Source organism: Pantherophis guttatus, chromosome 3 (assembly GCF_059756535.1).
Source record: "Pantherophis guttatus breed Tessera chromosome 3, ASM5975653v1, whole genome shotgun sequence".
In the NCBI taxonomy this organism is placed as follows: domain Eukaryota; kingdom Metazoa; phylum Chordata; class Lepidosauria; order Squamata; family Colubridae; genus Pantherophis; species Pantherophis guttatus.
In genome coordinates, this window is record NC_142065.1 from 214,791,095 (window position 1) to 214,807,565 (window position 16,471).

At 49.2% G+C, this 16,471-nt stretch overlaps 1 protein-coding gene across 4 annotated transcripts in view; it reads left to right on the plus strand.

The window, feature by feature from the left end:
* Positions 1 to 863: 863 nt before the first annotated feature.
* Positions 864 to 16,471, plus strand: part of PPP1R16A (protein phosphatase 1 regulatory subunit 16A) — a 39,607-nt gene continuing 23,999 nt past the window's right edge. For 2 of the 4 annotated variants that reach the window (XM_087891463.1, XM_087891464.1), the window contains exons 1-2: positions 864 to 1,198; positions 11,161 to 12,535. In XM_087891463.1, the coding sequence (XP_087747589.1) occupies positions 12,286 to 12,535 (250 nt within the window). In that variant the 5' untranslated portion in view covers positions 864 to 1,198; positions 11,161 to 12,285. The remainder of the gene's footprint in view (positions 1,199 to 11,160; positions 12,536 to 16,471) is intronic. The other 2 variants (XM_087891465.1, XM_087891466.1) reach the window with 1 other exon arrangement.

Sequence of the window (16,471 nt, forward strand, 5' to 3'; positions counted from 1 at the left end):
GTTAATCCTTTGGTTTAGAAATCACAAGCTGGGAAGCTGGTCATGCAGAATAAGAGAGGTGGGAGGGACCTTGGAGGTCCTCTAGTCCAACCCCTCCTCAAGCAAGAGACCCTGTATACCAGGGATGTTGAACCTTGGAAACTTTTAAGTCCTGTGGACTTCAACTCCCAGAATTCCCCAGCCAGGAAAGCTTGAAGTCCACAAAGTTCCCAAGGTTGGACATCCCTGCCTGCTTTATTCCATTCTGGACAAATGGCTGTTTCTAGTGACGGAGGAAGGAAAAGTTGTGGTCCCTTCTGGAAGATTGCATAAACAGTAATAAATAATTTTTTCTCGCCATGTACGTGCATACATCCAGACTAGACTGTGTTGTTCCTCTGTGTGTCATATACTACATACATAATTTTGTATTTGTTTATTTATTTATTTAGTCATGTTTATGTAGTGCATATTGGGGGTGGAGAGCCTTTGGGAGCTGTAGGCAATGAAATTTCATTTTAATGTATGCCGATTAGTGTAGATTTAAAGTGACAATAAAGTTATTATTCTGTCCTGTCCATTCTAGTCTAGTCTAGTCTAGTCTATTCCCATGTCCATGTACACTGAGAGCGTATGCACCAAGACAGATTCCTTGTGTGTCCAATTACACTTGGCCAATAAAAATTCTATTCTATTCTATATTCTATTCTATTCGTCCTGTCCTGTCCTGTCCATTCTGGTCTAGTCTAGTCTAGTCTATTCCCATGTTCTGTCCTGTCCTGCCCTGTCCTAGATTTTCCCAGCATAAATTGGACATTTTAAATCCATTTATCAAGCTCTACCATGGATTCCATGGGAAATCCTTGATGCCTTTCTCTTTGCAGCTCAGAAGATAAAGAGGCCGAGTCTCCAACCAGCCTGATGCCCTCCAGATGTGTGGGACTACAACTCCCATCATCCTCCGCTTTGCTCAGCCTGAGAGCAGCTTCAGGCAGATAACTCCGCTTTGTCGCCATCTGGCGGCCACCCGCGGTTCTGCAGACCAAGCTCTACCCGTCTCGGGCTTCCTTGAGCCTTTTTGACCTCACTCAATATGGCGGCGGCGGGGGAAAAGCCTCCCACTTCCGGCCCGCGGCGGAAGTGTGGCTGGTTGCCATGGCGGCGATGCCGGGCCTAGCGGGAGACGCGCGCCTCGGGGGACGGCCGGCGTGGAGCCGCGGTGAGGGGGGCGAGGCGAGGCGAGGCGGGGGGCGGCGGCGGCGGGAGTGAGCGGGGGTCTCCCTCGAGGGGCCCGGAGGTCAGGGGTGTGTGGGGGGGGGAGGGTCACTCGGTGGGGGGAGGAGCCTCGGATTTCCTGGGGAGGGGGCGCCTTTGGCCTTGTTGATGGCGGGCGGAGGGGGCGCCGGAAAGACCCCCTGAGGAGGGTATCCGGGACCTTCCCCATTCCGGCACCACTCCCATCATCCCCAGCCAAGACTGGCCTGAAAGGAAAGGGGGATGATGGAGGGTGTAGTCCAAGACACCCCCCCACACACACACACACGCACAGAGTGGTGTGCTAGGTGATTCAGTTCATGGCCTGGGGCTCCTGCCTGTCTGTGGAAAGGCGTGGGGGGGGGAGGAGCCACCGAAGGGGCAGCTGGATGAGAGGCCACCAGGAGATCCCGCCACTCTGGACCAGGCGGAAGACCCCCCTTCTCGTCCCCCCCATCCGCCCTTTGCTGCGGCTAATGGGGATGCAGGAGAGAGGCTCAGCCCCATGGGCCAGAGGGTGGGCTCTGGTATGAGGGAGTCACCCCAGCAGGGTTTCCTGGTGGTCTCCCATCCATTATATGTGTGTGTGTTTATGTTTATTTAAATTGATTGGGCCATGCACCTCACCATAGGATGCCTCGGATGGTTTACAATATTAAAAAATAAATAAATCTGTATAGATAAAATGCTATTTGAGCCGAAACTATTTAATAATTTTAATTATTTTTAATTGATGTTTGTCTTTGTGCTTTTAATAGGCTGTACACCACCCTGAGTCCTTCGGGAGAAGGGCAGTATAGAAATAAAATTATTATTATTGTTGTTGTTGTTACTACAAAAATATAAAAATACAAAATACGATAGCTAAACCAATGGGGAGAGAGGGAATGGGATAAGCAGGGGGGTGGTTGGGATTTATACATGTGTGTTATTAATTATTAAATTAATTAATATAAATTAATATTAATTAATTTATAGGTCGCCCATCTTACCTGAAGGTAACTCTGGGCAGCTAGATCTGATACTAATCAGATCAATCTGCCAGAATAAGAGAGTCGGAGGGGACCTTGGAGGTCTTCTAGTCCAACCCCCTGCTCTAGCAGGAGACCCCCCCCAAACAATCCAAGTGCCCTCTAGGGCTGACCCTTCCTTAGCAGGGCTGGATCTCTGGGCTGGAGGACCCCCCCCCCCCGGGTAATGTTACTGACTTAGGGATGGGGGGAAGTGAGTTTGCAAAACGCACCTGCAGAGATGGGGCCCTGCGCCGAGGCCGGACTCACAGGTGTGTGTGAAGCGTCTCCTGCAGGAACTTATGAATAGCCACTGGTTTACTAATAGAGACCTTAGAGCACTTTGGTGTGATCAGTACAAAATATTTTACTAAAATATCCCAAATCTCTGCTGAAATAAAGCCGATGATTTCATCCTTTGATTAGTTGACTTTATGCTCTAGGCAGTTCTGAAATATGGGTGAAGCCCTTATTTATATTTAGCAGACGTAAGTTTTTGGAACTTTCTTAAATTATGCTGGTATAATTATACCGTTTTCTTTCGGCAAAAGTATCATTAGAAAACCCTTTTTCCCTTTTCAAGCAATTCCATTTACGCTGATTATACATTGGTCGATCCCTTGGCAAGCTTGATTTAATGGCTCTGTCTGCTTTTCCTCTCTAGCAGGGGGTGAAGCAGCCTGCAAACGGCCTCTTGTAAACATACCAGCCATTGTTGGGTGTGTGTTGGCAACTCACACAGCTTTGTTTCTCTCCCTCTCTCTCCCTCCCCCCCATCCCTCCCTCTCTTTCTGTCAGCATTTCCCTGGGTCAGGAGCTGCTCTGCTCTGCTTCTGGTTCTCTGCTTCCTGTCTTCAGACCAATTTGGAATTCCTGGGTTTGGAGCAGTGGTTCTTGAGAGATCCTTTCCCGTTTGGACGAGCTGTTCAGATTTTGGGGATGAGCGGCTTGAAGAGGCTCCAAAGAGCAGTGGCTGATGATGTTATATGCATGCTGACAGCAGCAAGAACACTCTATGCCCAAAAATGGAAGGACACTTTGATTCCTACAATGGACAAATGACTGCAAAATTGGATGGACTTAGCAGAGAGAGCAAAATTGATTGCTTTCATTAAAGAAAAAAAAGAACACAATTTTGTTTTTATTTGGAAACCATTTCTGGACTTTGAGGTGGAGAAAAAAATGAAACTTTCGTTTTGCTGATGAGATAGGATCATTGTTATAGAAATGGCTAGCAGCTTTTATTATGCAAAAGTAAAAAGTTGAGGTTGTAATTATCCTATTTTACTGCACCGAAAAGAATCAAAAGTCAATGCTTTTCCTTTTCTTTCCCTTTCATCCTATACACTTTTTTCTTCTCCTTCCCTTTTCCCCCGTTATTTCCATTTTCCTTTGCATTTCTGTATTTTATATTTTGATAACCTAATAAAAAATTTAAAAGCCAAAGGGCGGTGGCTGGTTCCCCCCCCCCCCAGCAGAATAGTCCCTGGGGAAAAGGTGTGATGGAAAGTTGATTTGGTGGAGAGCTAAAATACCGACGGGTTGTGTTCCAAGACAGTGTGTTGTGAATCGGGCCTGGAGAATAGCACCAGCACTTAGACTTACATACTGCTTCCCAAGGCTTCCCAGCCCTCACAGAGTCAGCCTCTGGCCCCTAACTATCTGGGTCCTCATTTGACCCACCTCGGAAGGACGGAAGGCTGAGTCAACCTTGAGCCAGACAGGATCAAACTCCTGGCAGACGGCAGAGTTGGCCTGCAATCCTGCCTTCTGGGCCACCACGGCTTCTACCTCTGAATGAGATGGAAGAGGCCATAGTTTTGGTGCACTTGCTGTTTGTGGTACAGGAGCCTCATTTTTGTTTCTGGTGCATGCATGCTTTCTTGGTCCATTAAATGCAGGGACTCCATTCTTTTAGCGATTGTTTGGAGCTACAATGACACTGAAAAAAGTGACTTATGACCATTTTTCATGCTTGCAATCGCTACAGCATCCCCAGTCCCTTGGCAATTGGCTCATACTTACGATGGTTGCAGGGTTCTGGGATCATGTGATCCCTTTTGTGACCCTCTGACAAGCAAAGTCAATGGAGAAGCCAGGTTCACTTAACGACAGTGTTACTCACTATTAACAACTGCCACGATTCACTTAACAACTGTGGCCAGAAAAGTTGTAAAATGGCTCAAAACCCATTTCACGACTGTCTTGCTTAGCAGCAGATATTTTGGACTCAATTGTGGTCGTAAATCAAGGACTATATATATAGCCTGCTTTGCTGTTTGTGATTTGGTCATACCTAGGCTGTGAAATGGGCTTTTACTCAGGGTGGCATTGTGCCCATCTCCCTCCCTTTGCCCACATCTCTCCCAGTCAGAAACTGAGGTGCCAGCTGCCTTCCAGTCCTTAGCCGGAGGCAGGCAGGTTATTATTGTGCATTATTGCCCAGACTTTTTCAAGGTGTAGAAACTGGAAATGGGGATGATGAGACTCCAACATCTTCTCTTCTGTCTGCGGGGCTGCCTTTTCGGCTTTCTCCGACCAGGTTTGGCCCAGAAATTTTGCAAGTTCCCAATTTGCTCTTCCACATGTTGGAAACAGCCCCAGAAGCTTCCTGCACAGCCTTTAGGATCTACTCCGAAATTACCTGCCTTACGTTGCTTTTCATTTTCTCCTTTAATGAAGGTGTCTTTCAGCTGGAGGCTCTCTTGTGGAGGATCAAAGTCACCTTCTCCCTTTGAAGGCAGCTTGTCCCCAGTTCGTTGCTTTAGCGTGCCACTTTATTTATGGCATTTTTAAAAAAGTAGCTTTTCTTCTGAGCTGCTCAGAGCAGTAGGCTACAGAGTTTGCTCCTCCACTTATTTCTAGGGGCAGCTTTTCCTGGCAGGTTATTTCCAGGTGCTGAGGCAGAGTTTTACAGCCGAACGTGAAACCTAGGTCTTCCCTTCGCCATCGGTTCTTTCTGGATGGCAAATTTAGCGAGGAGCGATTCAGGTCTGGGCTGCTGTGCAGAACTCCTTACCTTGCGAAGGTGTTCCTGACACCCGGAAGCTGTCTTTTTCCTTGCAGGTGTCCTCGTTCTACCTCTGCCAGAACGATGGGAGGGGCTTTGGCCAGGTAACCAAAGACGGAAGCAAGCAAAGAAAGTGCCTCTTGGGGGCACTTTGGGGCTGGCTGTGCCTAGATTTTGCAGGAGGCAAATATGATTTCCGTGTGAGGCTGCTGGCTCGGAACAAACAAATATTTATTATTTGACCAGTTAAGCTTTACTAGACAGCCAGGTTTATGAGGCCTTGTAAAACTGTAATGCCATTCTCTCCAAACTTGGTAACTTTAAGACTTGTGGATTTCAACTCCCAGAATTCCTCACCATGCTCGCCACCCATGTTGGCTGGGGAATTCTGGGAGTTCCACAAGTCTTACAGTGGGCTAGACCCCTGATACAGCCTTACAATAAAGTAACGTTAGCTCCTTTGGATGCGTTTCCTACCTGGGAAGGCTCTCCCTCTTTCAGGAAAGTTGCCAATGGGTGAAGGGATGCCGAGAGGAGGGGGGGTCTGGCATGCTGCGTATTGTGCCACTTTGGGTCTTTTCTGAAGAAGAGACGGACGGTGGGGGGCAAATTGGGCTGCGTTTCTGATGCAAAAGAGGCCAGAGGCCTTGCCTTGAAAAATGCTTGCTTTGAATGGGCGGGGGGGGGGGGGGTTGCTAAGTCTTCCGAAGGCAGGCTCAGGATTCCAAAGGATCTTGATAAACCTGAACGTTGGACTCGAGCTAAGAAAACACCGCTCGGTGGTGAGAAATGCAGGGGGCTGCACTTAGATAGGGAGAACACGATGTACAGGAAGAAGGCAGGGAGCACCTGGCTCAGCAGTAGTACAGGTAATCCTCAGTGGCGGTAATTGAGTCCCAAAGGGGCTTCTCCAGGAGGCAATTGGACTTCCTTCTTTTTGCTTTGAAGACCTTTCGCTTCTCGTCTAAGAAGCTTCTTCAGCTCTGACTGGATGGAGATAAATCCTTCTATTCCCCACCATCCAGTCAGAGCTGAAGAAGCTTCTTAGACGAGAAGCGAAAGGTCTTCAAAAAAACCAAACCAAACCAGAAAGTCCAGTTGCCTCTTGAAAAAAGCATCTTTGGGGCAACCAGGACCTGGAGCATGGAGCATCTCCAGAGACAGTAATTGAGGTGGGAATTTCTCTTGCCAAGGTCTAGTGGTCAAGGCACCAGGCTAAACTGAGAGGAACTGGGAGTTCTAGTTTCGCTTTAGGCACGAAAGCCAGCTGGGTGACTTTGGGCCAGCCACTCACTCACTCTCTCTCGCTCGCTCGCTCAGTAGAAAGGAGGAGGAGGAGGAGGAAGGGGAATTAGGTATGTTCACCGCCTGGGGTTACTTAGAAAAATAATAAAGGGATGAAAATAAATAAGCTTACATAGTCATAAAGCAGGACATCATCTGGCCACTCTGCTCAGCAATTCTGGCACTTTTGGTTGCGGTTGTTAAGCAGATCGCCGGGGGTTGTAGGAAGCCACTAAAGAAGGTCGGATGTGGTGAGCATGTGACCGCAGGGATGCTGCCACCGATGTAAATCCGAGGACCAAGTTACAACGGCGCTGAAAAAAGTGACTTGTGAACGTTTTTCACACTTACGACCGTTGCAGTAGCCCCAGGGTCACCGATCAAAATTCAAATGCTTGCCGACTCGTATTTATGAGGGCCGCAGTGTCCCAGGGTCTCGTGATCCCCTTTTGCGACCTTCTGACAAGCAAAGTCAATTCACTTAACAACCGTGTGACTAAGTTAACAACCGCAGTGCTTCACTTAACAGTGGCTGAGGACTGCCTGTCACTTTAACCCCATTGCAGTTTGTTCAGAATAGTCCTAGGTTGGACTTTCTGCGTGGGGCCTTGTCTCCAGGGGAACAGATACGGCCAGCTCTCTTGTCCCCAGCGGTTTCCTGCTGCATCCAGGGGGCCTTGTGTGGACCCCCCCCCCCAAGGCCTGCAAGCCCAATAAATACCGGCTTCTCTTTGCAGAGTGGGAAGCGCTTGCTGGGTTGCTCCTGCTCTTGCCAAATGCTTCACATTCCTGATTCCAGGAAGAGTCGGGGAGTTCCTGCATACCGTATTTCACCTGGGGCAGGTTGCGTGGGTGCCCCGGCGTGGCGTGGGGCAGCAGGAATGCTGCAGCCACTGCCTGACTGGTTGGGTGGGTGGGAGAGGAGGGCAGCCGCCGCTTTTCTATTGTTGCTGAAATCAGGGGTTGTTAACCCGAAGGGCTCCTGTGCATTGGTCAGTTGGCGTCCGAAGGACACCGAGGGCCACCAGAAGCAACAGAGGAAGAGCACAAAGGTAGGACTCTTCTGGGGGGGGAGGGGGAGGGTTGTTGCATTCAAACGTCACCCCCGATGATTGATCTGTGGCCCCTGGAACTCCTGTTGCAAATCAAACCAAGTGAGCTTGGCTCAGGGTTGGGCTAATTTTCAAAACGGGAGATCTGGTGGAGAGCTTCTTGGTTTCTCAGGCCTGACTGCAGCACCAGCAATCCTGGGGGGGGGGGGGTCCCCTGCAGTGACTGGGAAGCTGAGGGTGGTCTGGGGGCATTCATATTTGCAGTGGTTTCGTGAATATAATGAATGCAACTTTAAAGGAGAATATTTGTAGTTTCATTACCCAAGTAGGGAACACCATCAATGCTGGAAGGGAGTGGGATCCATGGGGAGGGGGAGGACTACTGTGGGGTCCTTGGTGCTCTCTGAGATTGGTTGTTTCCTTGCAGACGTTTCACGACCCATCTAGGTCACATCATCAGTGCTAGAAGGGAGTGCGGTTTGCAGAGAGGAGGTGGACTGAGGGGTCCTTGGTGCTCTCTGCTTGGTGGTTTTCTTGCAGACGTTTCACCACCCATCTAGGTCACATCATCAGTGCTAGCTTGGGTAATGAAACCTTTGCAAGAAAACTACCAAGCTCAGAGAGCACCAAGGACCCTCCTCCACTCCTCAAACTTTCTTCCCTTCTAGCACTGATGTCGTCACCTAGTTGGGTAATGAAACACCTGCAAGAAAACAAGCTCAGAGGGGACCCAGAACCCTTTGAATATAACTTTGATTGTAAATCATTGATACAAACCTGGAGAAGAATATAGAAATCGGGTCTCTCGGTTTAATTTAACCATACCTGCCTCATTGTTTCTGGAAGCTCTCAATATTGGCAAAATAGTGCCAGAAACATGCCCCATTGTTTCCCCAGGATTTAGGTAATTGGTATTGCATATACTCATTGTATGTGATGCATGTGGTGTTTTAGGAAATTATACACCAGCATGAATTGGGGGGGGAGGGGGGGTTGGTAGCAAAACTCAGTTTTGTAACATGCACAGATTGTGCAAATGTCTTTTGTTTGCATATAAAACTTATTTGTCTGCTTTTATTAGTCCACGAAAAGCTCCAGGAGCTATGCAGAGAGCTAATCCCACCCGTCTCTGATGTGACTAGAAACCCCTAATTGCTTTTTTCCCTCTTTGCTCTCATGTGGAAGATTTTATCAGGAATTTCCCCAAAATATTTTCCAGTAAGCTGATTATGTGGCAACCAAGTGCAATTACATTTTTAAAATTGGAATTCTAGGATTGCTTGGTGTGGAATTCTGTGGTAGCTCTGTGGTTTAGCTTGGTCAGGTTTAATTGTTGTAGCTTGTTCTAATTACAGGCTAAGCTGTAAGCTGTTTTGGCTGTAAGGCATCTTAGTTTTATCGCTGTTGGACTAAGCCAGCTCCTTTATAAGAGCGTTTGGTGGGCGATCAGCGTGTTAAACCCCAGCTAGGTGGTGGTCATTGGAGAAAGAAATGGGAAGGTTTACATCCTCCTGAGCCATTTTGCCCCAAGTGAGTCTGGCCAGATTTTGGTGGCCATTTGGTGAGGTGGCAGATATGTAGATTATGCTGGCTAGGAACTGTGTGCTGCCTTCCTGGCTCTTGAGAGATGCAGGGTGGAGTGAGAAAGCAGGGTAGGTCTCCGGTTTCTGGAACTTGAAGCAATATTTATTTATACTGATTTAAAATGTATCTAGGCCACCTTTAACAGGAACTCCCCAGCCACGTTACAGGTAGTCCTTGATTTATAACATTCATTTAGTGTCCCAAAGGTGCTTTTTTCAAGAGACAACTGGACTTTCTGGGGGTTTTTTCTTTGAAGACCTTTCGCTTCTCATCCAAGGAGCTTCTTCAGTTCTGACTGGATGGTGGGGAATGGAAGGATTTATACTCCTTGCAGACAGCTGGTCATTGGCATCCTTTTAGAGGGTCCTTGAGGCCACTTGGAGATTTATCTGTGTCCTCAGAGTCACCTGAGTGGTGCAAATGGTTCCTGTAGTCTGCAATTCCTCCTCCGGACTTTTAGCTATACAATTTGGGATGAACACCCTTTGAATGGTGTGGAAATAGGAATGGTTTTCCAGAGGAAAAATTAGAAATGCACCCTCTAAAAGGATGCCAGTGACCAGCTGCCTGCAAGGAGTACAAATCCTTCCATTCCCTACCATCCTGTCAGAGCTGAAGAAGCTTCTTGGATGAGAAGCGAAACGTCCTCAAGAGAAAAAACAAGAAAGTCTAGTTGCCTCCTGAAAAAGCACCTTTGGGGCATGCAGTGCAGAGGCAAACATCCTCTCAAGTGGAGGCCAAAATTGCTGTGTGCATTTTCTCCAGTTTTTGAAGCAGCTTCTCTGGGTCCTGTTTCCTCTGGCGAAGGGAGCCTCGAGTTTCTGAGAGTCTTGCTGGTTGGATGTATTTCCATCCGATGCTGCTGGCAGGGATTTGGTGTGCATTTAGAGATATTGAGCATTTCTGGGGACCCAAAAAATGGTTTGGATTAAAAGCATCCTTTCTGGAGGAGTCACTTCAGTTCTGGAGGGAAATTTACTGAAGGAACCCAAATTCAGATGGCCTTTGACCAGCAGGAATGTTTGGGAGTTCTGAGATTCTTCTGACTTGGTCCTGAAGGGTTTTGGTTTAGATCAGGGGTGGACAATTATGGGGACTTTACGACCCATGGACTTCAACTCCCAGAATTCCTGAGCCAGCTCTGTAGGCTAACACGTATGAGGAACCGTTGCTGGAACTGGGTATGTCTGGTTTAATGGAAAGAAGGACCAGGGGTCTTCCAATATCTAAGGAGTTTTCACAAAGATGAGGGGGCCAACCCATCCCCCAAAGCGCCTGAAGGCAAGGCAAGAAGCAATGGAGGGAACCAACCTGGAACTCAGGAGAAATTCCCTTGCAGTGAGAACAATTAACCAGTAGAACAGAAGTTGCCTTCACAATTTGTAGGTGCTCCATCACTGGAGGTTTTTGAGAAGAGACCGGACGGCCACTTGTCTGAGATGATCTGAGATGCTTGAGCAGGGGGTTGGACTAGAAGACCTCCGAGGTCCCTTCCAACTCTGTCATTCTATCATTCTGTTACTTCTCTGGGCCAATCTGCTGTCTACCCTTGAGGCCCTCAGGGACTTAAATCATTTACAGTTTCCCCCCTAAGCCCTTAATCTGTCTTTCCCTCAATTCCCCCTGCTATTTGTCCCAAGGCAAGCATCCCCCAGCCAGCCACCCCCCCCTCGAGGGGGATTAGGTAGGAAGGATGCAGATGCCGGGAAATGTGAAGGACATCTAATTGCGGGAGGGAGGCTGCTATAAAGGGCAGGAGGGGACCCAGGGCTGAAAAGAGCCCCCTCCTTCCCCTTTGGCCAACCTGATCTGCATTGTGTTACTTCCAAGTCATTGGCTTCAGCTTTGACTGTGGGCTAATCCTGGAGGGAGGAAGGCAGGGCAAGAGCCAGCTGTTTGTCTGGCCCAGAGGGGGCTTAGGTGTTCTGGGTGTGTGGCAGCCTCTAAGCCCTGCCTGATCAGCTTCCTTCTTCCTCTTCTGCTGCAGGACTTTCCAGGCAGCTCTTTGCTGGAGACTACGGCAGAAAGCTCAGCCCAGCGCCCCAGTAGCGCCACGCGAAGGGAGGAGTCTTCAGCCAGCAGGGCTTACTCCAGCCCAGCAGCCGTCCGTCGTCCGTCCGTCAACCGGTTTGTCCTGCGGTGCTCCGGAGCAGCTGGAGTGAAACGGCCCCCTTGAAAGCAGCCAAGGACTCCGAGGAAGTTTTTCTTTATTGACAAATCCATTTGTTAATTAAGTTGCTAGAGGCGAGGAGAGCCCATGCCTTGCGGGGAGAAGGAGAACGAAAGAGCTCCCTCAAGGACTTTGCTCTGAAGCAGCTGCTACTGGCACGAAGGAAGGCTTGGAATGTGCAGCCAGCCGCGGACTCCGCTTGGAAGGAGATGCAGCCGTGGGCTCCTTGTCTGGCAGGGGTGGCTCTGGGCCAGTCTCAGGCGTGTGAGGGCAGTTCAAAGGGGCGTGCCCCCAGGCGCTGAAGTCCTCTTTTAGGGACGCCAGAGGAGACGCCGGAGGAGGAGTGTTGTAAAGAGATTGAGATCGCCGGCACCTTTCTCCACGGGAACACCTGGAAACTCAGCTCAGCGGGAACGGTTGGTCAAAAGGGGCTGAGACACAGGCTGAGTTTGGTGCTTGAGGGGCCGGGCGGACACCAAAGAACGAAGGATTGGTGCTTTGCTCTTTTCCCCAGTGGGGTCTTTTGAACATGGAGGACAAGGGCTAGCAGCCCCTCACCCTGCCTTAGGCGGGCAGCCAAAGTGCCTCCCGAGCCTCCCTGTAGGGCCAGATCCTTCCTTTTGTGAGTGCCCATTTTCACAGGATCTGCCTGTATGAGGAAGGCAAGAAAGGTGCAGCTTTCCTTGTTAGGGCTGGCACCAGCTGCGGAGAGGCTCCCTTGAGTGATTAAAAGCCAGCTTTCTCCCAAATTTGTGAAGATGCACTTTGACCGGCCCGGGTGTGGCCTTCTTCTTGCCAGGCTCCTCTGAGGAGTTGCCGTTGGTACTCAAGAGAGAGAGAGAGCTTTTCGGCCCCTTCACCCCTCGCCTCACCTGCCCCCGTCCATCACTTCCAAATGCTTTTAACCGTGAGTCGCAGGTGAGCATCTGCATTTGGCCAGGCATGGCAGACCACCTGGAGCTGCTGGCTGAGATGTCAGCCGTTGCCCGGATGGGCACCCAGGAGCGGCTCAAGCATGCCCAGAAGCGCCGCACCCAGCAGCTGAAGAAGTGGGCGCAGTTTGAGAAGGACGTGCAGGGCAAGAAGGCTAAAGGGGAGAAGAAGAGACGGAGGGCCGCCAAGGAGAAGAAGGTGGTCTTTCCTGAAAACGTCCAGCTCTTGGAGGCTGCCAGCCGCAATGATGTGGAGGAAGGTAGGTGGGGGAAAGGGTTGTTGAGACGAGGCGCTTCCAAGAGTCTCCCCAGATTTTGTCCACCTAGGACCTTTCCCTGGCCAGATCAGTTGCCTTTTGGCCTGGTGGACACACTTGGAAGGAAGGAATGGAGGTAGTCCTCCACTCACCACCACAATTGAGGCCAACATTTCGGTTGTTAAGTGAGGCATTTGTTCAGTGAGATTTGCCCCCTTTTTACAACCTTTTCTTGCCACCGTTGTTAAGTGAATCACCACAGTTGTTAAGTTAGTAACCCGGTTGTTAAGTGAATCTGGCTTCCCCATTGACTTTGCTTGTCAGAAGGTTGCAAAAGGAGATCACGTGACTTTGGGACACGGCAACGGTCACAATGCCCAGCCTCTGAATTTTGATCACATGGTCGTGGAGATGCTACTAAGGTGGTAACTGTAAAAAACGGTCACAAGTCACTTTTTTCAGTGCCGTTCTAACTTTGAGGAGTCAGTAAATGAATTGTTGTAAGTTGAGGTCTACCTGTATTCTCCTTTATTGCTATGTGCTGTGAACTCCGTGTGGTGTCAGGAAGGGCATCCGGCCAGTAAATGCTCAGCTCCATCCAGCCCCGACTCGACCCCGAGTTAAGGGATTACGGGTCATAACAAGGGAGGTTTTTATTGCTATTTGGAAGGTTGAGTGTGTTATTCTTCTAGACCCAGCAGATGCTTCCTGTGCTCCCTGGCAGCTCTTTGACCCCCCCTCCCCTCGTGGCAGGTGAGAATCAGCACCGATTCAAACCTGGCGCTGGGCTGCAGCCACCCCTCCCTTTCAGTTTCTGGGAATGCCTGAGGGGCCTGGCTGGGAGGAGAGCTGTTCTTGGGAGTGTCAGTTGATGCTGGAGGAAGGGGCTTTGATACCAGGGAAGGAGAATCTTCGAGCTCAGGGTTGAAATGAAGGGTCCTTGGTGCTCTCTGAGCTTGGTGGCTTTCTTGCAGACGTCTCAGACCCAACTAGGTAACATCATCAGTGCTAGTGGCTTTGTTAGAAGGGGCTTTGCTTTGTAGCCAGCCAGCTTCCCAATTATGCATTGTTTTTAAAATGAAAACAGAATTAAACTTTCTAATGCAATTTCTAGTTAGAAACAATCTTTTTAAAAAATTAAAGTCGGGGTGCAGTTGCTGCCCTAGTTCAGAGGGCTCCAGCCTTGGCAATTTCAAGACTTGTGGACTTCAACTGCCAGAATTCCCCAGCCAGCATGTTGTTGGACGATGAATCGTGTGTCTAAACCTCCACATGGCCATAGCTGCCCGTTTCCCTGCCTGCCTTTGTGGCAGCTTCTTTGGGCCCGTCTGAGTGGCCTTTCTTTTCCCCTTTGGCTGAGGGGAATCCTTGAGTCCCCGTCCTCTCCTTTCCTCTGCAGCAGCCTCGGCTCTCTTGTCCTTCTCTCCTTTGGAAGGGAGAGCCACAAGATCACTGGATCCCGTCTCCTTGGGAAGGGGTCGCCTGGGGCGCCTGAGTGGAGGTGGGCCATTTCAGAAGGTGCCAAGCTTGGAGCTGAAGAGAGCCCAGTGGGGAGCCCAGTTGCATAAGCCCAGAGGAACTTATTTTTGGAGAAGGCTTCCCTTGCGAGGGAGGGCACCCGGTCGGTAGTACAAGAGGTGGGTGCTGACTGACAGGTTCCACGCAGCTCACCCTTCTCTAGCCAAACAGGTCTTCTCCGTCCCGTGATGTCCTTGCAAGCAGAGAGCTGGTACAGCCTCCCAGTGGGGCTCTACGACAACCCCTCACAGCCAATTTGCTGTGGCCACTGTGCCATGGCCAGCTCGGCACGGGACAGGAGCTAACACCTATATAGAAGAAATAATGGAATAGAATCATTAAAGAAAGCGACAAAATGAAATGCGAATGACAAAAGTTTTAAAATTACTTTAAATAATTAAATTGAATTGTTGAATTGGCCCGCAACGAGTTGTCCCATCCCGTCTGGCGGCTCTTGTCCTCTTCTGCTCACGTCTACCAAGGTCTCCCACACACACCCGGAGGCCACCTCGAGCCCTTCGTGCCTTTACAAGGATCCACTGTCATTTTTGTCAAAGGACGCGCCCTTAGAGCCCTGGGATTTCATGCAGACTCCGCCTTTTGGGGGATTAGTTAAAAATCCCAACTTCATAATATATGCTCAGAATGAAACTGGAGTAGAGCTAGTCTTCGACAATTGAGCTCCATCTGTCTGGGATGGTATAAGCTCTGGTGCCTTGGGCAGGGGGTTGGACTACAAGACCCCCAAAGTCCCTTCTTGCCCTATGAAATTAGGAGAGCCAGTTTGGTATAGTGGTTAAAGCACCGGGCTAGAAAGTGAGAGGCCATGAGTTCAAGTCCTGCCTTAGCCATGAAAGCTGGTTGAGTGACCTTGGGCCAGTCTCTCTGTCTCTGTCTCTCACTCTCCCCAATTCACCTCACAAGGGTTGTTGTGGGGAAAATAGGAGGAGGCAGGAACATTAGCTATGTTTGCCTCATTGAGGTATTCATAAACATAATAGAGGAAGGGTGTATATATATAAACAAACAAACAAAGATGGAAGTACTGCCTTCCTCTTAGGCCGGAAACCATCTTCGCCTTCTGTCTGTGGGGCTCCTCCCTTGGTAACCTTTGAGGGAGATTAAAACAAACACAACCAACAGGCAGGCAGAAAGGAAGGAAGGAAGGAAGGAAGGAAGGAAAGAAAAAGAAAGAAAAAGAAAAGAAAGAAAGAAGAGGATGGAGCAGAGACATAATTACAGTTTACTCATTTTTTAGAGGCTTCCCAAGGAAGCAAGGCAATAATTTCTTTGTGGGGACAAACAAGAAGCCTTTTGTGTTATGTATCTCCCAGAATTAGGGCAGGCACATGTACATCGAGGTGGGCAGCGTTTTCACGGCCCATGTTGCAATTTTTAATTCCCCCCGCTCCCGAGTGGCATCGAGATACAATAGGTAGGTTGTACCCATTAGGATCAGATCATTTTGGGGTGGGGGTCTGTGCTTTTCATTTTGCCAAACTGGTGCAGTGCAGCATTTTCAGGAGTTCAAAAGCTGACACAAAAAGACATTTGGGTTTTGTCTTTGGACCCCCTGAGGTTTCTCTCCCCATTTATTCTGTGTGGGAAAAGGTAGCAAAGGCAAAAGTTTTCACAAATTCTGCAAACGCCACAGAAACGGTTCTTTTAGTTTTTCCAGAGGATTGTCACGCCCGAGATTTGATCTCTGATCCATCCGGACTCATTCGGTTTGTTAAGTGTTAAGTGCAGGTAGTCCTCTACTTACAGCCACAGTTCAGCCCCCCATTTCTGTTGCTAAGCAAGGCAGTTGTTAAGCCAGTTTTGCCCCAGTTTACAATCTTTCTTGCAGTGGTTGTTGCTAAGACGGTCGTTAAGTGAATCTGGCTTCCCCACTGACTTTGCTCGTCCAAAGGTCACCCAGGGGGAGCCCATGACCCCGCAACTCTGCAACCATCATAAATACGAGCCAATTGCTGAATTCTGATCCCGTGACCATGGGGATGCTGCAACGGTCGTAAGTGTGAAAAACAGTCATAAGTCACTTTTTATTGGCGCTGTTGTAATTTTGAACGGTCACCGAATGAACGATTGTAGGTCGAGGAATACCTGTAATTTATTATTTGGGAAACCAATAATACATAGAACCATAGAATCGAAGGGTTGGAAGGAACATCAGAGATCTTCTAGCCCAACCCCTCTGCTCAAGGCAGGAGAACCTCTAGCATCCCACTCAAGTGGAGGTTCAATCTTTTCTTAAAAACTTCCAGTGTTGGAGCACCCACAATTTCTGGAGGCAAGCCCTTCCACCGATTAGTTATTCTCACTGTCAGGAAATTTCTCCTTGATTCTAGGTTGCTATTGCCCATCCATCCATCCATCCATGGTTTGCTGTAGTTAGAATGCAGTATTGCAGGCTGATTC